At 40.9% G+C, this 27,715-nt stretch overlaps 1 protein-coding gene across 1 annotated transcript in view; it reads left to right on the top strand.

Moving 5' to 3' along the window:
• The window catches only part of SACM1L (SAC1 like phosphatidylinositide phosphatase), a 34,411-nt gene continuing 6,696 nt past the window's right edge, over nucleotides 1-27,715 (top strand). Inside the window, exons 1-18 of the mRNA XM_083578036.1 lie at nucleotides 1-324; nucleotides 7,161-7,258; nucleotides 12,036-12,110; nucleotides 12,727-12,854; nucleotides 13,400-13,549; nucleotides 14,347-14,406; nucleotides 16,322-16,355; nucleotides 17,691-17,792; nucleotides 19,349-19,434; nucleotides 19,810-19,896; nucleotides 21,148-21,216; nucleotides 21,297-21,376; nucleotides 22,636-22,734; nucleotides 24,662-24,800; nucleotides 25,332-25,401; nucleotides 25,500-25,572; nucleotides 26,863-26,956; nucleotides 27,503-27,595. Coding sequence (XP_083434162.1) covers nucleotides 287-324; nucleotides 7,161-7,258; nucleotides 12,036-12,110; nucleotides 12,727-12,854; nucleotides 13,400-13,549; nucleotides 14,347-14,406; nucleotides 16,322-16,355; nucleotides 17,691-17,792; nucleotides 19,349-19,434; nucleotides 19,810-19,896; nucleotides 21,148-21,216; nucleotides 21,297-21,376; nucleotides 22,636-22,734; nucleotides 24,662-24,800; nucleotides 25,332-25,401; nucleotides 25,500-25,572; nucleotides 26,863-26,956; nucleotides 27,503-27,595 — 1,575 coding nt within the window. The 5' untranslated portion in view covers nucleotides 1-286. The remainder of the gene's footprint in view (nucleotides 325-7,160; nucleotides 7,259-12,035; nucleotides 12,111-12,726; nucleotides 12,855-13,399; nucleotides 13,550-14,346; nucleotides 14,407-16,321; nucleotides 16,356-17,690; nucleotides 17,793-19,348; nucleotides 19,435-19,809; nucleotides 19,897-21,147; nucleotides 21,217-21,296; nucleotides 21,377-22,635; nucleotides 22,735-24,661; nucleotides 24,801-25,331; nucleotides 25,402-25,499; nucleotides 25,573-26,862; nucleotides 26,957-27,502; nucleotides 27,596-27,715) is intronic.

The following is a 27,715-nucleotide window of genomic DNA, read 5'->3' as shown; positions in this document are numbered from 1 at the left end:
AATCCGGGCTCGGGGTGCGTTCGGCGTCGCCCGCAGCTCGCGCCTTTCGCAGCGTCACAATTCCGAGCTCCCGCCCGCCCTCTTCCCCCCTCCCTCTCCCCGAGCGTAAGGCCTCCTCCAATCAGCCGCCGCCTTCGCCCGACGCCGAAATGCTTTCCGAGTAGCTTTGTCCCGAGCGGCGCTCCGTCCCGACAGGCCCAGGCGCGTCAGGTGAGAGGTGAGGCGAGAGTCCTGGACGCGGAGGAGCCGGGCGGCGCTTGAGAGGCGAGCGGCTGAGGGGGCAGCCATGGCGGCGGCGGCAGGAGCCTACGAGAACTTGAAGCTGTGAGTGGACGGACGGAGGGAGGGAGGGAGGGAGGGAGGGAGAGGCCGGGGAAAAAACCCTCCCTGCAGTGCAGACCACCCCGTCCCAATGGCAGACCCGCAGTGTCCACCACCCGCCGGCCTCTCCTCGCCGTCGTCCTCCTCCTCCTCCCCTTCCGTGGCCATTTTCCGAGCTTCCCCTCTTTCTGACGACGCCCCCTCCGCCCAAGATTGGCCCCCCAGCTTTGCACAGGCAAAACAGTTCCTTCCACTCGCCTCATCTTCCCTGTCGCTTCATTTCCCCGCCAAACTAGCTTGGGTTATTTTTCTATTTCCGACCCCTCTCACCCCATGTTGCTTAAATAACAACAGCAGCAGCAATTTTATTGTTCGTACCTCGCCCCTCCGACTGGGTCGCCCCAGCCACACGGGGCAGCTTCCAACACACACACACACACACAGTATATTAATAAAGCATTGCACATCACATCATTGCGCATCTTCTAAAGGTTAAATAGTTGCTCATCTCATTGAGGGCGTTTCCACAGGGTCACATTGCCTTTCCCACATTTTTCTTCTCAGTGGGTATTTCCCTCTCCACAACACCAACGTTTATTCATTTTTTTCTGGTGCGGTTTTTCCTCCAGAGAGTTCATAGAACTGTTGAGTTGGAAGGGACTGTCAATCCCTTGCAATTTAGGATTTTATTTTTTTCCATTTTACAACCCTGATATTGAGTCTCATGCTCCACTCCACTGAACTATCCTCAGCCTATAGGTTGCTTGCAAGGTCTTTCCCATCCACCTTTTTTTTACGCTCGCCAAGAACTCTCTGAATAGGTGAGGCTGAGGAGAAGGTGTTTGGCCCAAGGTCACCCAGAGAGTTTCATGGCTGACACGACTAAACAACAAACACCCCAGGCCTCTAATCTGACCCTCAGATTGCTAATCACACACCTGCTCTTCTCACCCTGGGTCCTGCACCTGAATAATATGTACTGTGATTAACAACTAGGCTGCAACATCTTGGGGACTAACTAACTACTTCCCGGTAGAAATGAGTTGCTTACTGTATTTTATTTTATTTTTTGAATGCCTATTCTGTCTGTTTCTCCAAGGAGAAGCGAGGTGGGTAAGACAGTAAAAAAAAGAAAAGAAAAGAATAGTAAAGCAAACATAATTCCTTACAAATATGGAGGCTCTTCCATGTAAAAATTTACATTGTGTAAGAAATGGTAATTTCAGGGTTTCGTTGTCTGTCCTCTCGTTGCAATGCATACAGTTCCTGTAAATTCTTACATAGAAGCAGCTTCTTGGTTTACCTAAACTTCCTCTCCACTTTCACTCTGCATGTCCATTCTTTGTTTTCTCCTGTCATTGTTTCTTCGCAAATGTGATTCTGCCTTTACTGTGTCTCCTGAAAAGTAGAACAACCTCTGCCAGTCTTTCTAGTAATTGTATTATTCATAATGAAGTTAAAAGGGGGCTCAGTTGCATTCTTTCTAACACTATAGCCTGCAGGAACAAGATAACCAATGTCTGAAGTGAAGGTTAGCCTAGCAAAATGAGAAATGCCAGGGAAGGGAACATATGTTTCTGGGCGGAAAGATGACTCAGGACACTCCAGAGAGATTCTTTTGTAAACATCTTTAGTGTTGGTTAAAAGAGATCTAGCATCCTCATCTTAAAACGTACCTTCATGGAAAGAAGACCTATGAAATTAGTGGAATTTTCTTCTAAATATGCACAATTAGAAGGTTAGAGTTTAAATTATCAGGTATACCGATGCTGTTACATTTAATTTCCGCAGTCTTCTGTGTGTTTAATAATTAAGTGCCTAATCACTATGGGGATTGTTCAAAATCGAACTCTGTTCCTGGGTCGTCTTTTGTATTACTTCATGATAATAATAGGTGGTTGTGTTTTCAAATAGGCCTTTCAAGTACTTTGGGGGTTGCAAAATTTCCTGCAACTTCCTCTGGGATTAGAAGAGGATTTAAAGTCACTTTTTCTGTTGGCGTTTAATTCTTGTGTAACCTGGTATATGTTTCAGTTGTGACATTATCTGATCTAGTGGTAGGCGCATGCAGGCCTCTTCTTGCATGTGTCCTTAGTTTAATTTCAACAAGCTAATTCAATTGTTCCTTGGCTATCCTGCTTTTTCTTTAGAGCAGGGATGCGAAATCTGGTGCCCTCAACCCCTGTCATCCCAGGCCAATGACATCTGGAGGACACCAGCTTCCCTGTCCCTGATTTTAGAGTGCCAGCATTAAAGCAAAGTGTAGCAAGATTGTTTCATTGTTGCAGTACCCCTGACCAGCTACAGGTTCCTCAGGAATGATATTTACTGTTTTTATTTTCTCAAGCCATGTTTGCATTCTGCTGTGAAATATTTCAAGAGAGCAGGTAGATTAATCAATTGATGGGCTTCTTTGTGGAGCAGAAATGAGGATGAGAGCATGCAAAAATATATGCAGGTGCCTACCTAGCTGCGATTAGTTTAACAATGAAGCTTACAACTAAGACAGCTCTGTAGGACACATTAATAAAACCAAACAGCAACGATCTACTTACTTATTAAAAATATTTATACTGTATACTGTTTAATAACTAAAGTCTTTTGTATTTAAATAGTAGGCATGCAAACAAAGAGAAACTTACAGAAACAGAATTAACTGTTGGAAAACCAGTAATATGAAAATTTGAAAAGTACTGCAGTCGGTTATTATAAGTATGTTATGTACATATGGATGAATATCAGTGATAAAGGTATTGTCTTAATATGGAATTTTTATCCTATGACCTTCACTTTTTGAACGATATTCAAGAGATTTTACCTTTGACTCTTAGTTGGAACCCCAAGGACAACCCAAACAATTGCAGGTTTTGTGTTTGAAATGTGAGCAGATCAATTATAGAAGATGAAAGTTCACTTTTAAATGTAGTTCTCATGAAGTGTAGACAGTGTCTTCTCAAGTAGCTGTCTACCCAGATCCTGCATGACTTGGAACAGGGAGCTGTCACTTTTGCCTTTGCTATTCAGTAATGTAGGCTGATATATAGAAAAAGGCATTCTTTTGATCACGGTATATTTGACAGGCAGCATCTCAGCTTTAATAAAATCAGATGAATAGCGAGCGAGAACATGCAGAAATGATTTTTTTCTCTTTACAGAAAGCTGTTGCTGCTTTGCTTTAAAAAATGGTTAGTTATGTTAATAGGGATACTTAGAAGGGTTATGCAATTGAAAATTATTTGATTGGGACATGAGGCAACTTGAAGCACAGCGCAGCATAAGTAGAACTGAAATGTAACATTTTATACAATTTGCAGCATCACCTCTGTTCAGGGTGCTGCATAAATGTTAGTGTAATGTGGCCTGTCTGCCCTCATTCTCGTTTTAGTTTGAGGATAATGTCAAGATGGATGGGTGATGCACTGCTCAGCACACTATGTGTGCCTTTTTTGAATTCTTCTCTTGACAATCTGTGGTCGTTGGCATTGAGTAGCTTCCTGTATTAGAATAATATTAAGCATTCATGATGGAAATATGTACATTACTGAAATCAAGGTTGGAGCAGTGAAACTGTATAAAAGAATTCTGAAATGATAGTGGATGCTGAATGCAATGCTAACTTTAGATGCCATTAGAGCATCAAATACTAAGTGCATAATGTATTTCCCCCTAATTGGAAAAAGAACAAGGTGCTTTTGCAGAGAAGGCTTACATCTGCAAATCCCAAATGAGTATTAAGCATTCAGTAAGGTCTTTCTCTGAATCTGTGAGATGGTTGCAAGTGAGAAGATAATACAAGGATTTTGTGATTTGAAATGTGTCCAGATATGTTTGGCAGCCTATGAAACTAAACCATAAAACCAAACAAGACCTCATTGCAAGATCTTTATCTCAAATATAAACTGGCTTATCTAGGTAACTCAAGATTGAATAACTTTGAGTTTTCATTTTTTAAAGAACATGTTTGCCCCTGTTGTTATATTGCTAAAAGAAACAAATGTTGATTTTTGTTTTTGTTTTAAAGCAAGCCTTTGTTGGTATCTTGTTAATTTTATTTATTTAACTTACTAGTTGTTGCTGGATAACTTTGGAGATAGATTCATTTAGACAGATAGAGTGGAAAGGCAGAAAAGGGCCATAAGCAGGAAATTTTGGTGAAGTTTGAAGGAAGAGAAGAACTAGGCATGAAGTACATGAAGGCGCAAAGAAATACCAAGTCAAGGTTGCACTAGGGAGACAGGATATCCTCTTTTGCTGCTGCATTTTTATAAACATTGGTTGGTATTGCAAAACTGTGATAAGTGCAAATTTTGAAGGATGGCTATAGTTCTATTCTCGTATTGTTTCAGAAGTTGCACATTTGGCTTTAAATGCAAGCAGAATCAAATTTATAGCAGTAGCATTCAAGGGCAATGAGAAACAAGGCCTCTCCATTCCCTCATTGCCTTTGTTAATAAAATAAAGAAATGCAGAGCTTTGGAATCAAAGCACCATGATCGTACAGGCAACAATAAGAAAATACTACGGAATAGTTGGGGAATTCAGTTGTCTCCTGTGCCATCTAGATTGACAACAACTGTAGATTGATATGCAAAGGAAGTTACAAAGGTGGACCAATTTGATCTTATTTTGTTTTCCAGGCAGATGCTATAATGAGCCATGCCAGGAGTTAAACTCCTGTGGCAAATTAATGAACCCTGAAAGTGATTGCAGTACAATTGATTGAGAAAATAACTATGAAGATTTTAAAGAGAGTTTGTAAATGCCCTGTGTTATGCTAATTGATCATTAGTTAGGAGGGTTATGTGGTTTTGGAGTTTGGGTGATCAGGCTGGGAGAGAGAGCAGTGAGCCAAACTTTAGGATTCCTGGGAATGTGATGTTCTCTTCTAAGTAAGGAGTCATGAGACTCTGTTGCTCTATTATATTTTTGGTGAGGATAAGAGAGATGGAGTATAAAGCATTTTGTATGTCAAAGTCCCTGAGAAATTCCGTGTTAATCCATCCAATCATAATGTGTTGCAATCAAAGAACAAAGCAGATGGAACGCGTGTTTGCTCGTACACAATCATTTATTTGATGATGCCAGCATTAAACGATGTGCATTTCTGACTAGGTTGGCATGGCTAAACATTGGATAAGATGCTCCTATGCCTAATATCACCATAAGCAGCACTTGTCTTTTCAGTTGCAACAGTTCCAGTGCTAGACTGTAAGCGAGGTATGTGTGCAGGAATTCGCCCTAAGCTGTACAGCACCTATAGAAATAGGATCTGAACATGGAACAGTCTTAATACTCAAAGTAGTTGAGGAGGCTTCAGTTTTTAGACCCACCAGCCAGTTTCAGATTTTAGTTTATCCTCCTTTAGTGCTTTTTAAATGTGAGATGCTCTGCAGGTTTTTCTCATTCTTCTTAGTACTGTACTGTATCTCTATTTGATAGCCTGTCTAAAGTTCTAGCAATATCTGTTACCTTAGACTAAGGAATGGAAAAAGGCAGTAGGAAGGGGAGGTTAGCATTTCTGAGCTTCCAAGATTTCTATCTGCTGCTGTGAAAACAGTGTGTGGAATCAGGTGGCTGAAACATCAAGCAGCAAGGGGCCCTACCCATTTTCCAGCTGATAAGCATGGAAATGGTCGCCCTGCTCAGAGATCCTCCCTGTTGTCAGTCCTTAGTTTTGAGTGCCTTGTAATTGGCCTCTGCCAGCATAATGGATGACTGCATCTGAGGCTTGCGCTCCCTTTCTCTCCTCTCACCCTGTTTTGCCAATCTCACTGCTTAACAGTGCATAGATATCTTGTCCCTTCTCCTAAATCAGCTGCTCAAAGGCAGCTTTCCCCCAGAGCATTGCTCTGTTTGAAGCTGTCAAGTTGTTTTGCTAATAAAAAATATGGGCTCCCATATGCTTTCCTTGCTGAAAATGAAAGTGAATTGGTTGCTCTTTCCTTTTGCTGGATAGCTGCCATTTGCTGTGAATATGGAAATGTGATTCCATTGTTTGATCTCGCATCATTTGCATGTCATGCGTGTCTGTGCCTAATAATGTAATTTAGTTAGGTTATTAGCACGTGCCATTCTGAGCAGAATGTCTTTTTTCTTTTAAAGAAAGCGTTAGAAAGCAAATACACTTAAAGTAGATTTTTTTATTCTTGGTGTCTTGCTCTGAAGTGATATTTAAACTACAGACTTCTTAAATCATATTTCTCATCCACTGTGGTTATCTCCATTTAGTTGAGTGTTTTGTGGTATGTCCTGTAATTTGTATGTTCTGCCCAGTGCCCAGAACACATGGGGAAAGTGGGGAGGTATAGGAAAAATCAAGAGAAGCCCAATGAAGCATTGGGAGATGGACTGGAAGGTGCAGAGATAATTCAGCTACATCAAAAATTGAATGTTACGCTTGTGAGAGATCTTCCTCTTTTAGGAAGAGTGCTTCTTCCTTTCAAATTTAAGTTTTGTTTTCAAAGTTTCCTCAAAGTAGTAAGATTTGATGTTTGACTATATTGATGCTAAACATAGGACGTTGCCTTAAATGAACTCAGACTATTGGTCCAACCAGCTCGGTAGTACATTTATGGTTTCAAACAGACAGACTTTCCCAGCTATACCTAGAGATATTGGGGTTTGAACCTGGCACTTTTTGCATTCAAAGAAGATGCTCTACCACTACAGCTCTTCCCCAAACTGGAGCTTTTTACTTGCTGCCTTTGTTTACTGTCTTGCATAATGGGTATATAGCTTTTCTTCCTATGGGTGATCGTGATAAGAATTCCAGCGAGCCCTAGTATTTTAAAGTGATGTTGTTTGTCTGGTGGTGATCTTGCACATTTCTTGCATTTTAGGCACATAACGCCAGAAAGGTTTTATGTGGAAGCTTGTGATGATGGAGCCAATGATGTACTTTCCATTGACAGAGTCTCCACAGAGGTCACTCTTACAGGTATTTTTCATCATCACTTTGGAAATGCTGTAGTTTAGCCTTAAATTATTTTCCTTTAAGCTACACAGTAAATTAGCCAGCAACCTGAAAAACATCACAAATCTGGCTCATAAACCCATCAGTTATCCTTCCTCCTTCGTAATACTATATCTGTTTATACATTTCTTGACTGATCAAATTTATTTTCATTTACCTGTACATTCTGAAAAATTAGTGTGTGTTTGTGAAAATTTTATTATGTATGTTCAAGTTTCTCAAGCTTCTATTCAAGCAATGAGCTTTGGAATAGAAACTTATAGGAAATTCTGTTTATTGTGTAGCAGTATATGAATCCAGTTGGCTTTAGCTGTACAAACACCACACTTCCTGGTTGCAATACATCTCTAGTAGGAGAAACAATTCAATACTGAATCAATATTTGGTGAAGGAAGGAAAGAAGCAGTGATGACTCAGAACTTTTCTGCGTTAACGTTTTTCCTGTACGTATCAAATGGTGGCAGGGATGCTCCATGGTAGAATAAGCTTAAAACCTGCTAGGCGAATTTTGCTTCCTGTCAGCTCTTGTGGAACATCTTTATTTATTTGTTTATTCAAAAAGGTGATTTACAGTATCTGATATAATCAGTTAAAAACATATACAACATTACAATAGCAACAACGGCAAAAAAGACCAACCAAAACAAACAATGAACAGAAACAATGGAATCCTACCACTCCACACAGCCGCTAAAAAGGGAGGTGGGACCTAAGAACAACCGAATCTACTCGGTAATTTCAAAAATCTTTGGTACATTACATTGATTTCTATCATATAACTGTTGTGGCTTCCACCAAAGAATTTTAGGAATTTCAGTCTGATGAGGAGGTAACAATTTAGTTAGAGATTCCCAGACCGGGGGGGGGGCCACTAGGGGCGCATTGGAAGATGGCCGACAATACCATCTCTCCGACCCACACGGGGTAATTAAGAGGCTGTTATGGGAGTAGGCAGTCTCCCTTGTTGCCCCAAGGAAATGGGGAACACTGCCCTTGCCTGCTGTGCCCATAAATCACCCCCTAATTCGAAAGAAGGGGGTGAGGGCCCTAGGCAGAATGCCCCCGTGTGGACCTCGGCTCTCCTGGACGCTGTCTCTGATTGCGCACTAGTTGCAGCAATTTGGAATAATTAATTACAAAAGAAGCAAATGCACATATTTCAAGTGAAGAAGGGGAGTGAAGTCTGCTAATTTAAGTGACCTCTGCGAAAGAAGACGACGGGTTGGAGCAACAGGAATATTTTACGATGAAGATACACCAAAGGCTGGGTATGTCGGCAATGGGACTGAATGGGGGGGGGGGGACCTTTTTTACTTTCCTTCTATGTGATTTACTAAGAACCCCTCCTCATTAGAACCGTCGGTTGAACTGACCCAAGCAGGATGATTAAGGTCTGTGTGGAGATAAACTTTAACCAAAAGTATGCTTTATGGAGATTGAGAAGCAATAAGAGCTTTTGGGAATGGCGCAGCAATTAATTCAGAGTTGCCATCTTGCCAAAGGATTTATAGCCGGGAGGAGGAACGGACTTGTTTTCAGACTGCATTCCTGGTGAATCTCCTCAGAGGTTTGAGAAAGGAGGCAGATTGGTGAAGATTAATGACGCTAAGACTGTTTTGATGTATGGATGTGATGTTATATGGAAAACATCTGGATATGGCTACTGGATAAAAAATAATAATATTCACGCAGGATTACAAACTGTTCTAACCAGCTTGTGGAGACTATCAGAGATCATAAAGAGAAAGGAAAAATATATGAAAATAACAACAAGAGATGTGGAAAAACAATAAGAAAGGACTGGATAGTACTGTGAACATCATATGGTTAGATTTGTGGACATTAAAACAGCAGCAAGAAGCAAGAAGTTGATTGGATCCCCTTCGGAACTTGAAATATGGGTACCCCCAACAAAAATTTAAAATTCGGCTGTGTAATTTGGAATTTATGTAATTTGGTTTGATTTGATGTGATTGGCCGGTTAATAAAAAATTATTCTTAAAAAAAAATAGAGATTCCAGACCCACTGCTGAACTAGTAATTCCCTGGGATTGACTGTTTGATTAAACAGTCAATAAATATAGTTAAACTTCTTAAACTATAAAGTGTAGGTGGTTCTAACATTCTACCCCCCCCCCCCCCCGGCTATCTGCATCTTTTAAAAGCAGTGGCATTGCTGCATATTTTTGATTTCCTACTTTCTGTTGATGGTAACAAATAATTCTCGCCCATCCCCATCATTTTCCTGGTTGTGTTTTGGTTCTTATGACTCTGTAGCCCCCAGTGTTGATGGTAATTCTTCTAAAATAAATGCACCTTTCCATACTCACAAATCCTCTACTGAGACTTTTACCTGCAGAGACAGGTAAAAGTATTGGTCAGGAACTGCCAAATACAGCTCTGATCTTGAGGCTTCAGTAAATCAAGTCTGTATTGGCGGGGGGGGGGGGGGGACTTCCGGGTTGGTGCCACTGTTTAATGGCGGATTCCCTCCGAGCTCCGGAGGGAATCGGCTCCGTAGCGTCTGGGTCTGGCCGCTGCGGCGAAGCGGGGACCCTTAAAATCACAGGCGCGGATGCCTGTGAACACAGAGACTCGGCGGGCACCATTTGCGCCCCCCCAATCCGCGACGGAGCCTTTTTAAAGGCTTCGGAACGGAGGCAGGGTAAGGCGTGGTGCTGAGAGTACTCCCTCGTCTACGGAGTGAAGCCGCAAGCCATTGACAGAGAGCGCCAACTTCTTCTAAGAGTGATTGGATCCTAAAACATCAACCCGTGAGTAATACGGAGATTGGAACTTAAAAAAATTTCTTATCTTGGATTTGGAACGAGCGGGAAGGGGCTAAAAAGGAAGTCCACCCCCCCCTCTTTGTAAACAACTTAAAGCAAAGGACTGGGCAGCTAAGGTCGAGAGAATCTGTTTCTTGCTTTTTTTTAACTAAAGATCCTGACCTCACGGTTTGGACATTATAAGAGGATATTCTGGAGGATAAAAAGAATTTTGGGAGCTGAAACTACACCCCCCCCTAGATCCGGGAACGTCCGATGAGAAAGCCTGTTGCATGGAAGATTTTGACAGCTGTCAAGTGAGCTGCTAGTCAGCTAGTTGTCAGCTGGAAAAAGAGAACATTGTTTCTGCTGTTTTTGCTGGTTTATTCGGGATAACTTGTTGAAAATAAGGTTGATACAAAATAACTGGACTTTTGGTTTTTGAGCTGAAAGGAAGATCAAGGAATTAAATCCCCCTAGAGGGGTAACAAGGATACTACATTACAAAAATGGCTGGAGTGTCTAAATTCCAAGCAGAATTGGACAGAGCACTGGTTCTCTTGGGAAACTTACAAGATGAGTACGATGCTTTGTCTACAGAGGTAGCGCTATTACACTGGACAGTAAACAACAGCTTGGAGTCTGATAAGGATTTGAAACAGGAAGCCTATTCAACTGAACAAATAAATGAAACCGAAAGCGTAGACACGATGGAGCAATATGTTCTTTTTGAAGAAAACGAAGGAGGAGATGGAGGTTTGCAGGAGTCAAAGGAGAGCTACAATATGAGGCCTGACATGATGATAAAAAAGGACAATAAAAACTGGATGCGGAAAGCCTGGTTTGATTGGGAATTTGGAAAATGGAGAGATCCTCTTTTGAGGAGATCTGAAGACCTGAAGATTATAAATTTGTTGAAGGTGGAAGCCGGAGCTGTGGGGACATTTGGATTAGAAAGAAATTTGAAACAAGAGTTGGAATACCCCATAGGCTTTGCTTTTGCTTTTAAGTATGGAGGACTGGCTAGAAGCAACACCGATTCTGTTGGGCCGGAGCCCCTCCGAGACCTGGGGCTTAACATCAAGGTCTATCAAAGAGACCGGCAGAAAGGAACTGAGAGAGACATAAGGGCCTCGGACCTGAGATCTCCAGGCTAAATAAATAATATAAAGACTGATGGATATTGGTTGGGGACTGGAACCGGGAGAAGGGTGGGTGGAGGTTGGGAATCCAAAGGGTACATAAGGATAATTTATATTTTGTTAGTGGTAAGCAAATTGGGTAAACCGTGGAAGGGAAATTTTGGTCGACCTTAGGAAAAAGGTTCAAGAATAAATTAATGAGGTATAAGTATTGATGTGTAATTTTAATAAGGTGAAATTGGTTTTTTTGTTTTTTTTTTTTAACTGAGAATAAGGCTGTTAAAAATAAATGGAGGAAATGGAAAAAAGAAGTAAAGTAAAATAACAGTATGTTAGAATAAATGTTTAAGTTAAGGTGAAGAAATAAGTTAAGGACTTGCTGAATTGACAATTTAAATTGGAATACAAGAAGGGGAGGTGTGAGGAGGTCTGAGAAACAAGGTTGAGGAAAATAAGTATCAGAAATTGTATGTGTTTTTTCTATTTTTTTTGTTTAGTTTCGAATATTTTGTTTATTTTTTTTGTTTTTGTTTGTTGTGTGTTTTTTGAAAATACCAATAAATATTTAATAAAAAAAAAAAACAAGTCTGTATTGGCGGGGGATGGGGAAAAGAATCTCATCTAATGTGTGAATGATTCCAAATTCATCTAATAAACATAAGTGTTAGCTCCATGTGTTTAAATTTTCAAGTTTTTAGTTTTGATCTTAGTAATGTTAAACTATTTATTATGCACACAGGGTCATTTAAATCTTATTGGATTGTGTTTGGCTGCATGTGATAGATCTAATACTGGTATACTGAGACAGCGTATCCTGTTTTTCCTTTGCAGTTAAGAAAGATATTCCGCCTTCAGCAGTTACCAGGCAAATATATGGCATTTTGGGGACAATCCGTCTAGTGGCAGGTATGAGAATTTCAGTTATGAAGTAGTATTATTTATGATGTCATACAGGTATTTTGAGATCTTATAATAAGAGCCTGGTTCGCATTCAGAATTGTTATGTGGTACCACTCTGCTGGAATGTCACTATTTTAGGCTGCATGTGTGGCAATGCATATTTTGATGTTCCCTCTTTGTGTTTTAAGTCTTGCTTATATAAGCAGCACATTATGTTGAGGGCTCAGCCACAGTCCCCCCCCCCCCATGATGGTTTTTGAAGTGAAAGAGCATTCAGATTTGTGGTTGGCTATTTGACAGTCTTTGGGAATGGCGATTTGTGATGAGTACATGCAGCCGGAATATCGTTTAAAAACCACAGTGTCCATGAATCTCCTGAAAACTGGTACATGGAGCAGTACAACAGAAACATGCTTCGTCATGTTTTGCGGTAGAAGAGAATTAATTCCAGCTCTCTCAAGATTGTAGTGGTGATGTGGTGATGACAAACATTGTAAACTACTTGAAGCAAGGCGTGAAGTTCAGTGTCCCTGCCAACTTCCCTGCTTCCTTTTTGCTAGAATTGCCTTCTATTAGTAGAAGACAAATCAGTATTGCTAACCAGAGTCCTTCTGTTTTACAGGCACGTATCTTATTGTAATAACAAAAAAGAGAAAAGTAGGTGAATTTTTCAATCATGTTGTTTGGAAAGCAACAGACTTTGACATCCTCTCTTACAAAAAGACCATGCTACATTTAACTGATATTCAGGTAGGAATAGATTTGGTAATAGAAACACCTTTCGGCTACTTTGAAATATGTTTGAGATGAAATGAGCATAGATCTCTTTGTTAAAAAACATGACTTGTTCAAGCATTATTTTTATGGAGTATTTTTATGAATTCAAAAAAGGCTGGGGTCCAAAGGGACACTTTTTCTCAGAGGATACCTTCTCATTGCAGCATGTTCCTTTCACTGTAGAGCTGCTTCTGAAGGCCAAGACATCCTCCAGAACAAAATTTAGTGCCATTAAGAGGATAAAATTGATGCATGCCCATTCCTTCTTGCTTGCACTCAGAGCTGCTGTTAGAAGCACACAGTGTTCTTTTACTCCTGACCATAAGTTCTTAACTCCTCATAAACAGCTGTGCTGTATGGTGGAATTGGGTTATATTTTAGCAACAGAATGCTTTATCTTGAAAAGAAGAACCTTGAAACACTTTCTCTGTGAGCTCTTTGTCGGATATTGTAGGAAACTTGTATCCACCAGGAGGGGAAATTAGAATGTTGCAAATAATGCTTTCCCTCTTTAACAGTTACAGGACAATAAAGTCTTTTTATCAATGATTAGCCATGTATTGAGTGTGGACGGATTTTATTTCTCTACGACATACGACTTAACGCACACTTTACAACGGTTGGCTAATACCAGCCCGGAGTTCCAAGAAATGAGCTTGCTAGAAAGGGTAAGAAAGGATACAGTTTATTGCCAACTAAATAAATATATATATATATATATATACGCACAAGATATGTGTCTTTCAGTACCTGAATGATAGCATGTTTATTTAAACTGTAAATAGAGACTGTAGGGACACGGGTGGCACTGTGGTCTAAACCAGAGTCTCTTTGGGCTTGCCGATCAGAAGGTTAGCAGTTCGAATCCCCGCGACGGGGTGAGCTCCCGTTGCTCTGTCCCAGCTCCTGCCAGCCTAGCAGTTTGAAAGCATTCCAGTGCAGGTAGATAAATAGGTACCACTGCGACAGGAAGGTAAACAGCGTTTCTGTGCGCTGTGGTTCCTGTCACGGTGTTGTGTTGTGCCAGAAGCGGTTTAGTCATGCTGGCCACATGACCTGGAAGGCTGTCTGTGGACAAACGCCTGCTCCCTTGGCCTGAAAGCGAGATGAGTGCCACAACCCCATAGTCGCCTTTGACTGGACTTAACCTTCCAGGGGTCCTTTACCTTTTTAATATTTATTTAAACTGTAAAAGTTGCAATGTATTATTATGTAATATCCTGTTTGCAACAAAAGCCATTTGATTAAAATTTAGATTGATAGTTTGGGAATTTATTCTGCGAACCACTGATCTACCACCTGATTTGTTTTCCTCTTTTTGGGGAAGAGAGGCATGTGTGTTTCTTTAATTGTTAGATGGTAGGGGAAAGGGATTGGCTTACTGCCACATTTCAGGAAAGCATTGTCTGAAAGCAAACAAGACCCTTGGTGTTTAAAATTTACCCTATGATGCAACTCCTTACAGGCAGATCCTCGGTTTGTATGGAATGGGCACCTCCTTAGAGAATTCGCTGCTCAGCCTGAGGTAATGTATATGCATTTTGTTGAGCATAATCTCCATAATGTTGAAGATAGGGGAAACACAGCTATAAAAGCTGGCCTGCTTTTGGGTTCATGTGACCAGAACAGCTGGTGATAAAATGCGAAGTCTTTTATGGTTGTAGCAAACTATATAGTAATAAGCGTTACAGAAACCAATGGCCTTTATTTTAAATGGAGCAAAAACACTAGTGCTTGTGCTAGTTGAAAAAGACCTTAATAAAGTGGGGGTTCCTAGGCATCTTTCCCAACCAAACGTGTTGGGAACTTAAATTTGTCAGCCACCCTCCTATTAAGACGTGTGTAGAGCAAATTCACTCAAACAACGTCTTGCACAGCTCGATAAGAAGAGTCCTCAATTATGCATGCAGGATACAGTTTTTCCTTGCCAAGACGTGGTATTAATTCCTCGCAGGTCAGCTAACCACCCTAATTCCTTTCAGCAGTGAACAGGCAGTAAGCAAGTTGCTAATACAGTGTTTGACAATGGATCTGGATGCGGTGGTTCCCTGAATGTTGCCTTTACAAGAGATACTACAAATCTCCCTTGAGATGTCACAGCAGCTGCCGAGAGCCAAACAATTCATTAAGACTGTCAGCTTAACAAAATAGCAGCTTGTGAAACTGTTAGTGATGAAAACAATCTCTTTCTAGCCTGCAGCTTTATTATCAGTTGGAGGGGGAAAAACCTCACCTATTCTGTGCTCTTTATGTTCATACAAATGCTTACTTCTGCGATTAGCTGCCTTATGGTACGATCCAACAATTAACGCTTTGAGCCAACGGCATTTAGCCACAGAGCAGATAGCATTCTTTACCAATGACTAAGAGGGTGGGCTAAGAGTCGCGAAGTCCCTGGTTGAAGTTTTGCCTGAGCGATAAGTTTGGTAGGTAATAGGAAACCTTTTCTTAAACCAAGAGCTAGTGTAGCATTGTAGCTAACAACCTGAGCAGAGAATTGGGGAAACTCTTAGTCTAAATTTCACTTCAGAGAGAAGAAAATGCAAGCATCAAAGCCACTCGTTTTATTTATTATTCCATTTATATCCCACTTTTCCTCCAAAGTGCTCAAGGTGGAGTACATATAGTCGTACCTTGGTAGTTGAACAGAATCCATTCCGGAAGTCCGTTCGACTTCCAAAATGTTCGGAAACCAAAGCGTGGCTTCTGATTGGCTGCAGGAGCTTCCTGTAGCCAATCAGAAGCTGTGGAAGCCCCATCGGACATTCGGGTTCCGAAGAACGTTTGCAAACTGGAACAATTATTTGGGATTGCAGCATTTGGGAGCCAAAACATCTGAGTACAAAGGCGTTCAGGATCCGACTGTAGTTACAACAACTAATGTGTTTTTCAAACAGTTTCATGTTACAAATCCCAAATCTTATAAGTTCCTGAAAACAGGTTCCTTTAAGGAATGCTTATTTTTAGACTTTGAACAAGACTCTTCCCTTGTACATCCCTCTTCTGTGTAGGTATAAGTTTATTTCTCTTGCATGTGAGAAGGGGTTACTTTGCTTTGCCCTTTCACATTTTGTCTGCCAAATCTCAACTTTGGTAGGAATGTGTCAGGTGGCCTTCTTGTTTCCATGCATATGCAATAAGGAGTAAGTTTCATCTACCTTGCAAGGTGGTTGAAAGGATGCTGAAACAATGCATATGCGAGGGTCAAAAATCGAAAGCATGATAAAATTAAGGTATATTATTGATCTGTGTGCTACAAGCAGGTGGCATTAAGCACATACAGTGTGAGTACAGAACATTTTACTGTAAATAAATGCTGTAAATGCTGTATTGTTAGTTTGTCCAAATTCTGTATTGGTTAACATTCCAATGTCCAGTGCTTGGGCAAGTCTTCAAATACTCAAATATGGTGGTTCAACTGTGAAATGTTTGTTTTACAGATCCATAGGTTTGCCACTCCAGTGATGCATGGATGTATCTTTTCATGATTCTGTCACAATTCGGTTAATATTTAGAGCCCTGGCAGAGTGCTGCTTCCACACTAGTTCTACAAAATGAGGTACCTGAGCAACTTGAAGGTGGAAATGCCAAAGCTTTTTAGCATATACAATCTTGAATACCTCCTCTAAAACTTCCAACTTCATCCTAAAAGCTACCCCCTCCAAAAACAACATCATCCAGGCACTGCAGGGACTGGGAGAAAAGGAGCTGGCTGAGTAATACTATTTACTGTTTCTTGGCTAGAACATAAAAAAATTGTGCTGTTCAGTTCCAATGTAAGAAGGGGTCATGATTTGTGTTTAAGATATTAGCCGGTGAGACCAAAATGCTGACGTGTGGAGTGCTCCTGTTCAGTGTTGAGCCAGGCCTTCTTCCATAAAACTCCATTGATTTTCATTTCTAATCCTCACTCTAGCTTTCAGTTGGCTTCCCCTCCTCTCCCCCAAACAATTCACCAGCATTACATGGCCATTTAGTAGTGTCCATTGGGTTTGTTGGTTGGTTGGTTGGTTTTTTGTTTTTGTTTTGGAATGGGGTGGGGTGGGATGCCTCTTAGGGTTTTTCTGCAGATTTTCTGAACTTTGCAAGTATTGCGGGATCCCCCAAGCATGGTTGCACCACCTGCTTCTGTGTGCATTGTGGTATTTTGGCTACATAATATGCCCTTGGAGTTCACTTTAGTTAGTACTTACTGCACTGCGCATACACCCACACACTATTTATCAGGTTTGGTTTGAAGTCCCAACATAATGGCTTCTTCATAAAAATGTTTATACAGATCTCTTTTTCCCTACCAGTTGGAAATTGAGGGGAAATGCAAATTTCTCTTCCCCTCTATTCCTAACAAAAGCACCAAAAAAAACCCCAGTATTTTTTAATCATGCATGCACTCATAGATATTAACTTGCTTGCCCTTAACTTCAGTGTTAAGAAGGTTGAAATAGAGAAAATGTGTTCTCCATGGATTGTATCCAACATTGACTCTTAGCTGATGATAAGGCTCCCATCAGTGGAAAGGGGAGATAAGCAATTTTTAGTGATTCACTAAATCTGCTCTGGAGAGTCCCACAATCCTCTGGAGCAGATCTGGAAGTTCAGAGAAGAGGGAATACCTGAACATTGCCTCTCTCCTCATTCAGCTGATGAAAGCTTTACTGTCAAGGAAGTAATGGTGTGTGTTCCAGCTCTGTGTCCGTATTCCTGTAGCTCAACCATTCTGAGAAAGGTTGGTGATATCGCTCCCTTATCGGATTTAGTGTTGCTGTCAGTGTGCACATGTGTATTCCTTAACACATTTCCTTCGATCAGTTATTATCATGCACTCTTGTTCCATTAATGGAAAATATTTTGACTGGATTCTTATTTCCCGAAGAAGTTGTTTCAGAGCAGGTGTGCGCTACTATGTAAGAGGTAAGACACATGCACCACAAATGGTTGTTAGTAGTGCTACTTCGGTGATGGGAAGGTGTATATTAATGATGCATAAGGCCAGAAATGACTCACTGAGTGGCAACAAACCGCTATACTAGTTCCCTGGCAAGTGAGTCCCTGTTGCTTACCAGAAGGGGGAGGGGCAAGGAGGTTGGTAGGGTGCAAATGCTCCAGCAGAGCCAATCCAGTGCTTCTTGCTAGTGCATTTGCACCGCACCTACCTCCCTGCTTCTTTTCCCCTTCTGGTAAGCAACAATGACCCACCTGCTGAAAAGCCAGCATAGTGACTCCTTCCCACTTCTGTGTAAGTTGCCTTGAGTGGGACAGGCCCCCAAAGGCAGCCTTGTTAACAGGATGAAACTCTTGTTGTGTTTTACCACATACTATGTAGATTTAGTTTTGAAAAGTTCTCCAATTACCTCTTATATCTCAACACGTTGATGCAGATTCAAGTTGCTTGTGTATAAAAGTATATCTCTTTGGAGGAAGGAAAGTGCACATGTAAAAATAAACAAATCAGCAAATATGTGTGTGTACACACACACACACACACAATCTGTAGGCAAATACCCATTTACACTGGGGGTACGTTCCAAGGCACAGCCCGTTTAAGTAAAATTGCGTATATTGGGAACACCATTGAAAAAGCCTGCATTTTGTTGAGGGATCTGAGTAATCCCAAAATATGGATTTAATATTGTGTGAAAAATGTTTTATTTTCTATTTTTTGTGTGTGGTTTATTCTTTTATACTTACGCGATGATAATGTTTAACTGTGAAAATTAATTAAAAAATATTTTTTTAAAAAGCCTGCAAACACCCTCTAAAAAACACCCTTGAAAAACCCTTTGAAAAGCAAAAAATCCACCAGTCTCTCCCTCCAAACATCCTTGCTCAAACAGAACTCTTTACTGGCCTCAAAGCTTGGTGCAAAGGCTTATGGGGTTGCTATTTTTGTGCCGTTTTTGCCCCTTTTCATTGCCAGTTTGTGGTGATGTGCGTGTGTGCCTTGAACACAGAGAAATGGGGAGTTTGTCTGTATAGTTGCTGTTTGGGGAAGGAAGAAAGGGGTGGTTCATTCTCTCTCTGTCCCTCCATGCCAAGTGCAACTCAATGCAGCGACCTCCCCCCAACTACCTTGGAACAGCACCGCTCACAATTCTGCAATTGCTGCTATTTAACAAACTGTTTTTGTGAAACAAAAAGCCCCAGTGGATACAGAGAGCTAACTTTCATGTTTTTTTCCTTGGATTACGATTATCATCTCAAAGTGGATTCATTGGTGGTGAAGTATCTTCCACTACTCGTCCTTTAATGCTTGGAGAGCTGCTGTACCCAGTAACAGAAACACACTGCCTATGCAACATTTTATGAATGTACATAAATAATCCTCTGCAGGACACAGTGTCCTATTCGAAGTTCTTGGTTTCATTGTACTTGAAGTTTGCAGAAATGATGAAATGGAAGGATGTGGATAATAAGGCTTTGAGCCTTATAGGCAGTCAGGTATAACTCTGAATTGCTCAATCTCGCAGGTATTGATTCTGAAGGACATGCGGCAAACTTCGTAGAAACGGAACAGATAGTACATTACAATGGGAGCAAAGCATCTTTTGTTCAGGTACGTTTATGAAATTTCTCAACAGCCCTTCATCAGAAAGGAAGAAAGATAGACAATACAATTAAGGGAACATAGTCAAATGATAATTTTAAAGGAGCACAGGAGACAGCTTGAAAACTTTAACCAAAAGCCTGGGTGGACAGATAACATTTTGATCTGGTGTAGAAAACCCAGTAAAGTTGAGGCCCTATATTTTGGATTTTATAACTAGTCTTTGCCTCTACCCTCTTAATGGAAGTCTGCTCAAAGATGTGATGCAGAGGTTATTTGGGAGGTTGTCTTGATAACATAGCATTGTATACAAGTTGTACAAGTGACAATAAAGTATTTCAATTCAATTGTATGCTTCAGTTTTCTGTTCCATTTGTTTTCCAGACACGTGGATCAATTCCTTTTTTCTGGTCGCAGAGACCAAACCTCAAATATAAACCAAAGCCACAGATCAGCAAAACAGTAAATCATGTATGTTTTATTTATTTTTTCCTGTCCATCTGCAGCGAGGGTTTAATATTAATATGGTGCTAATGGCTGTATGCATTTGCAAAAATCCCTAAGGTGGTTGCTGCTCTTCCACAGAGTGTTTTTCCCCTAAGGTATTCCTCAATATGGTTTGAAGGTTTGCTCTTGAAGCAGCAGTCCTCTCATCTTCAAAGACAGACTTCAGTCCTTAGTTGTCCCTGAACCACTCTATACTGAAGAGGTTTTTAATCCAAGAAAGCTTGGGGCCAGTCCATAGGTCAATAACAGGATGGCTGGCGTTGCCTCACAAGGTCCTTTGGTTGGGAATGCCTGAACCTTGATGCATGCCAGTTACCAGGCAAGGGTGCCTGGTAAGACCAAGACCAAACACTTGACCGGACCATTTAATGTGGACTCAAGAACTTCACCTGCTTAATTGTTTGCTCATTGAAAGGCTAACAATCTTTTGTAAGCAGCAAGTAGTTTCTGGGAAATGCTCCAAAAGTGATCTATAGGGCTGGTTTGAAATCCATATTGGTTTCATAATTTTTGATCTGGCAGTATATTGTAAATCATCATGTGTGTGCATGTATCCTATGCAAAAATCACAATGTGGGAAAAACCATGAAGCCAGCCAAATGCCTCCACATAGCTCCATCCTTATTTTAGATATTGTGATATATCAGTGTATCATGATGTTTAGCTGCTGATGTATTGCGATGTTGAAAACTAGATATCGCCCAGTCCTAGTGATCTGTTCCAACAAAGAGCCGTTGGAATGTTCTTTTGTGTAAAAGCACATTAGTTAGTGTCTTAAACTGTCAATAGAGCTAGGAGTTCAAAATCAAAAGATTTCCCCTATTGTCCGTCTTTCTGCCCCTGCCCCCTGGGCTGACAGTCTTTTGTTTGGCTCAAGGTGTTACACAGCAGCATCAAGAGAGGCAGGGCTGGTATACACAGAGCTGTGGAGGGGGGGATAAAAAGCTGTAGGCAGGCAGAGATGGTCGGTGAGTCTTCTGGCTAATTTCAGAATTTAACAACAATGAATGCATGATCTAACATCTGTAGTAGTCAGGAACGTGTTGCCATTTGCTTTTAACTCTGCACAGCTGGAGCTGCATATTGAACCTTTTTAATATTCCTTTGCTATGTTCACTGAATATTGAGCAAGCCCCCCCTTTTTTTTACAAATTCTCTAAAACATGACTCTTTGGCCAATACTTTGAATAAAGAGTGTACCATGTTCTTTTTCAGATGGATGGCTTCCAAAGACACTTTGACAGTCAGATTATTAGCTATGGAAAGCAAATAATTGTTAACCTGGTAAGATTTGAATTTAATTGTACATTTGAGTTCAGGAAAATGTTATCGCTGCTGCGTGTGACCTTTTTCTTCCTTTGCAGGTTAACCAGAAGGGCTCAGAAAAGCCGCTTGAGCAAACGTTTTCAAAAATGGTAAACAGCTTGGGAAATGGAATGGTCAGGTACATGCCAAACGAAACAGTATTTGCATCAGTATCAGAAAAACTGCCTGGTTTAGACATAAAATTGTACCTGCATGTGAAGATGTCAAGTTCTGTGTGAATGCAGTGATAACATGCTTTCTGTAGTTGCACAGATTTTATTAAGGACTTTAAATGAAACTGCACGGCTTGCTACTGTCCCTCTTTTTAATTTGTCTATCACCCATTCTTCACCACAGGTCCCAGGGCAGGTTACAATAGTTTAAAAGCAGAAATTAAAAACAATTGGAACAGATCAGTCACAGGAATCGTGTGGGCCCCAAAAACACACCTGTCTGTTGTCAAAGGACAGGATAAGAGATGAGTTTGCGCGCGAACACACACACACACACACACACACACACACACACACACACACAAAATGTGCTAGGGCTAAGCTTGCTCCAGAAAATTTGAATCCCCCTTCTGGACCACGACAAATAAAGAATAAACCTGTGCAAATTCCAAGCATGCCCATATTAAGAGCACCATCAGAGTTCAAAGATGAGAGACGGAGAAATGGAAGTAGAACGGTTGTTACGAGAGTTCATGGTTGGTTGGGTGGGGGAATCCATGAAAATGGTAGGTGGCTGGCTGTCCTGGGATGGAGGAAGATCCCTTCCAAGCAAACTATCAACTATAAGGGTGGTCATGTCATACGGTAGGAGACACAAGATGCAAGAATGCCATTGTGTGGCTTTTGATTTGGAAATTTTTTGGGGGGAGGGGAAATTAAGGATTATAAGCCTGTTGCTGGAGAAGACTGCAGGCAAAAGTTTGTTTGTTTTACCAATTGGAAAGAAAAATGCAAACTGAACACCCCACAACCTAAAAAAAAACCCCCACCAACAAAAACCTTTAACTCTGGAAAAACACATTACACTTTCATGTGAAGCTGGCAAGAGTTATCTTTCAACAACTAACCCTTTTAGGTGGGCAGAGCATGCTTTCAAAAAACTTTTGTACAGTTCCGAGCTCCACTTTTCTCCCCTGCTAACAGAGACCTTTGTCCATCCCAAAAGCAAAATCCTGTTTCATAGTTAGATATGATGCTTGGTACCTTTTGAGAAAATGCTTTCTCAGGGGAACCTCATGCTGCTTAATAATGCAAGTTTTTATTTTTCTGACCTTTTATCTGCTGCAACCCCCCTCCTTCCATTCCCCCACCCTGTACGCTGCACCGATCCCAATTCAGATACTGGTGAATAGCTTCCTAACTCTCATGTGCTTTCTCTGCCCAGATATGTAGCATTTGATTTCCACAAAGAATGCAGTCATATGAGGTGGGATCGGCTCCAGATTTTAATGGATCGACTAGCTGAACAGCAAGATGAATTGAGGTAATATAAATGACTAAACAACAACAACAGTCATGTCATATGCAACTGCACTGTGCAGGCATTTAGTTGTGGTTAGTGGACGTTACATAATAATTTGATTTGTACACAGCAGACACTGAAAGTAAACTGCTGCCTTAGTCCCAAAGAAATTTGCATGGTTGTAGTGATTCTTAAGGAAGATTATATCAACAATCAGTGATCTGGGCTGAAATTAACTGCATTGATTTAATAGAAACTTAACTTCCCTTTGGATTTACCTAAACTAGATCCTCTGAACTTGTGTGGCTTCTTTTTCCATTTCTACACAACGGTATAAGAATCTTGATAGTATGGCATCATCATAGTTGGCCATTTTTTAAATATAAAGCTGGTGTTCACTGCAAAGATGTGTTCCATTTAAAATCTTAAACCAGAGACAACTGCGCTTGGTTACAAAGCTAGCACATTTTTATTTCTGAGAGTGGATAAATCTCCAAAGGCTAACCAGCAGAAAACTCAGAATTGAATTCCATGTCTAACAAGATTAAAACTTCTCTATGGAACAGGAAGCCCTTTGATTTCCTGGGACGTGTTTATTATTAACGGAACACTTCCTTTTAAAACACTGCTCTTTGAATAAGAATTTAGCCTGGATGTTCAAGATCAGTCATAATAAATAATACACATAGCTTTTAGTAGGACATCTTATAAATTTCAATGGAAGGAAAAGGATGAAACGTTAACCCAGGTTCTGTAATGAGAACCTTGTTTTCTCATGAGAATGAGAAAATGCATTTTCCAGATGCATTGTGGGCAGCAGCCAACTATTGCCTTGCCCTAGTTTGTCTCTCCTCTAAAACAGGCTCTGAGTATTAGTGAACCAGGGTCTAGAGTCCAAGAGTATGTCATCTTTTTACTTTAATTCACAGACATTTATGCTGTATCGCAAGCAGCTTTTGGGTCTCTCCTTGGTTTTGAACATGGCCTGCTGTGTGGGCTGGAGGCTGCTTTCAAGAAACAAATCCAGAATCACTTGGGCACGTAGAACAGCTTTCCTTCTCTGGGGATCCTGGCAGTAATTTCAGACATCTGGTCTTGAAAGATGTTAAAAAGCACATCTTGGCAGGTTTTGTAGTAAGAGAAATGAAAAGTAGAATGATTAAATAGTTAGATGATTGCAACCTTTGTGATCTAAGCAAAACTTGTTCATGGCGCAGTTAACCAGCAGCGATACTTCAGAGTCTGTGGGAAAACTCTAGAGTTAAGGAGATTGTTTTGGGATTATTTTCTTTTTTAAAAAAAAATTCTGGAAAACCATCATAAATACAGTGGTACCTCAGGTTAAGTACTTAATTGGTTCCGGAAGTCCGTTCTTAACTTGAAGCATTCTTAACCTGAAGCGGACTTTCCCATTGAAAGTAATGGAAAGTGGATTGATCCATTCCAGATGATGAAAAACACCCCCTAAAACAGCAATTTAACACAAATTTTACTGTCTAACTAGACCATTGAGCCATAAAATGAAGACTTTAAAAGAATTTTTCGATTTCAGTTTAAATAAGGAGACTGACTTAAAGATCGTTTGGGATGCCAGCAAAGCTGTCCTTAGAGGATTTTTTATACAGTGATACCTCAGGTTAAGTACTTAATTCGTTCTGGAGGTCCGTTCATAACCTAAAACTGTTCTTAACCTGAAGCACCACTTTAGCTAATGGGGACTCCTCCTGCTGCCGTGCCGCCGTAGCACAATTTTTGTTCTCATCCTGAAGCAAAGTTTTTAACCTGAGGCACTATTTCTTGGTTAGCGGAGTCTGTAACCTGAAGCGTATGTAACCCGAGGTACCGCCGTATTTTTCTTTGCTGATTCCACATCTGTAGTAGCGTTTCAACAAAAAATGTAAAAGTGGTATTTTGTGAATTCTTAGGCAAGCTCCCTTGTGTATTTCAGCTACTTTCTGGTTGATTCTGACGGGAAGGTGGTGATGCAGCAAGAAGGGACATTCCGCAGTAATTGTATGGACTGCCTGGACCGGACGAATGTGATTCAAAGCCTTCTGGCACGGCGATCTCTCCAAGCACAACTTCAGGTGATGATTGCCTCCTAGTCTCTCTGTTTCCCTTTAAAAGCTGTGTGTAAAGGGATGTTGCTGGCCTTCTAGAAATTTGATAAAACAAAATATTCTATATTTGCATGGTGCAAATGTCTACATAGATGCATAGCTCCTTTTTCAAGTTTATAGGTTTCTGGAACGTGCTTTTTCTGGCACATTGAAATGGTCCTGTTTTCATAGTTTTCTGATTTCTTTCCGCAGGGCCTGTAAGACAGAGTTGTTCTGCCTGGCCTTTGGCTTGTAGTCAATTTGATTCCCTCCCCCTCTTTCTTTTCCCCTTTCTCCTCCTGTGATGAGGCTGCATTTTAATGTTTCAATGTTTTAATGTTGTATTTTAATCTTGGTTTTTAAGTTGTCTTCATTCAGCTTGTTTTTATTATTGCTTGTTAGCAGCCCTGAGCCTGGCCTTGGCTGGGGAGGGTGGGGTATAAATAAAATTTATTTATTATTATTATTATTATTATTATTATTATTATTATACAGTAACGGTTTCTGTTGTCGTTGTAGAGATTAGGCGTTTTGCATGTCGGGCAGAGAATTGAAGAACAAGCAGAATTTGAGAAGCTTTATAAAAACGGTAGGTTTTGGTTTTCGTCACCAAGTCGACCTTACTTTTATGAGCATCTTATTCAGAGTCTTCTTTTTAAAGAAAAAAAAAATGTTCTCTGTTCATAGCATGGGCCGATAATGCGAATGCATGTGCCAAACAATACGCCGGAACGGGTGCCTTAAAGACAGACTACACAAGGCAAGTTTGAACCAATCTTTCTTGGGAGAAAATGTATTGTAACTTCACTAAGAGCAGTTACCTGTTGTTCAGACACTCTGAACTGGCTTCCATAGTTGCTGCGTATTACATAGAATCATAGAGTGGGAAGATACCCTGAGGCTTATCTAGAAATAATTTGAAAAAATTGTATCTCGTTCAACCAAGCTATTGGGATTCTCAAAGCAGTGTGCAGCAGTTAATCACTAAAATAAAAGCAGAATAAAACTATAAAATAGCGTGAAGCCAGCAAAGCAAATATGCTGTGTCGAAAATGCTACCTCTGTTACTTAGTGCTTCTATTTTATTTATCTAGACCAGGGCGGTGCAACATTTCATACCAAATGGGCCACAAGAGTTTTCCAACATGGAACCCAAGGGCTGCACACTGCTTTGTCCTGTGGGGGTAGAGAGTGAGGCCAAAATTTGACACCTACCTCTGGCAGGGTCCTAAAGCCCTCCCACCTTCTTCCCAAAGCTGGCAAAGCGCTAACTAGACTTTGGGAAGGAGGTGGACTCTAGGACCCTGTCAGAGCCCTCAAACATCGTTCCCAAATCCCAGCGACTCTCTTTCCCAGCTTTGGGAAGGTAGCATGAGCACTGCGAAGCAGGGGCTAGGGATTGTCAAATGCTACCAAGGGCCACCCAAAAGGCCTTGGGGGCCGCACATTGGACTACCCTGATTTAGGCTTATAATGTGAATGGCTGTAACTTTCCACATTTTTACTGCTCTTGGCAACTTCCCTTGCTACAATCTTAAATGAAAATAGTATCTTTGTCGTATGCTGTTTATACAGGCAGCTGTTCCACAGCTAAATTCCTCCATCAGTTGCATATTTTCTCAGGCTAAATACAACCTTGGTAAGAATCGTTAGTCCAGATTCTGAATAAATGAGAATAAAACAGCGCTGTAGAGTCCATGCTAGTATCTGGACTATTTGTGCAAATGTGTGAAAGGGAGGAACTCTCTGAAGGGTTTATTTTTGAAATCACGAGGCCTTACTGTGGAGCCCTTGGTAACTCTTTGTGGTGGTGGGGAGGGGAAAATTAGGTTGAAGTGGAGAAAGTGCTTTGGTTATAAAAGAAAGGCTAGAGGATTTGAGGCCTACCTTTTCAATTTGGGGGTAGACACACACCCCTCCCTGGTGTTCCTACCACTACCAATATTAGACCAGTTCCTTATAAGCAACAGATTTCAATTTTCCCTGTTGAAAATGTCTGCTTTTATTATATTTTTCTGTAATACTGAAAGTCGTCTTCTTTTTTTAATAGAACTGGGAAGAGAACTCAGTGGGGCCTCCTGATGGATGGTTGGAACTCACTCATTCGCTACTACAAAAACAACTTTTCTGATGGATTTAGACAGGTAAGAACTTCCTAGCATTTGACTTTTCCTGTTGCTTTTTATTTAGCTTGAAGAGTGTGCTGTGCGTTGAAAGGAACGAAAAGCGCCATGGTCACTGCCCCAGGGCTTATGGGGCATGTAGCACAAGGCAGTTAATTCTGGAGAAGCGGGAGATTCCAGCGTGTGGTGAGAAGGTCAGGCAGTTGTAAAAATTGCAGTGAGGACTTGGCTACTGTCATGTTGAAAAGGATTCCAAGAAGTGGAAGGAGGGAGGCAATGAAGGAGAGGGACGTGACATTTGACAAGCCAGCAAATGGCAAGCGGATCCCGGCATTCGGAAAAGCATAGGTGTAATGTATAGAAGTGGGAGAGGAGACCTTTCATTTGAGGCACCTTGAAGTCACTGGAAAGATGGCCTGCAAGTGGGGAAGGAAAGGAGCAGAGAAGTTGCAACTTTTTAGATGACCAATGGGCAGAGCACAGTAACTGGAGGGTGGGTTTTGGCAGTGCTGAGTGGGTTAATATGGGACTTGATTCTCAACCGTTTAACTCTGGATTGCTTTGCAGGACGCTATAGATCTATTTCTTGGAAACTATTCGGTGGATGAAGTAGATTCTCTCAGTCCTCTTCATGTGCAGAAAGACTGGAAATTTTTGGCTGTAAGGGCTTTTCAATTTTTGTGAGCTTATCTTTATATAACACTATTTAAACTTCGTTGAATCAGGCTAAGATTAGCAAAGTGTTGTGGTTGTGTGTATTTTACATTTTACTTACTGGAA

Source organism: Podarcis filfolensis (genome assembly GCF_964270895.1).
Source record: "Podarcis filfolensis genome assembly, chromosome: 12".
Taxonomy (NCBI): domain Eukaryota; kingdom Metazoa; phylum Chordata; class Lepidosauria; order Squamata; family Lacertidae; genus Podarcis; species Podarcis filfolensis.
This window is presented reverse-complemented; position numbering and strand designations above follow the sequence as displayed.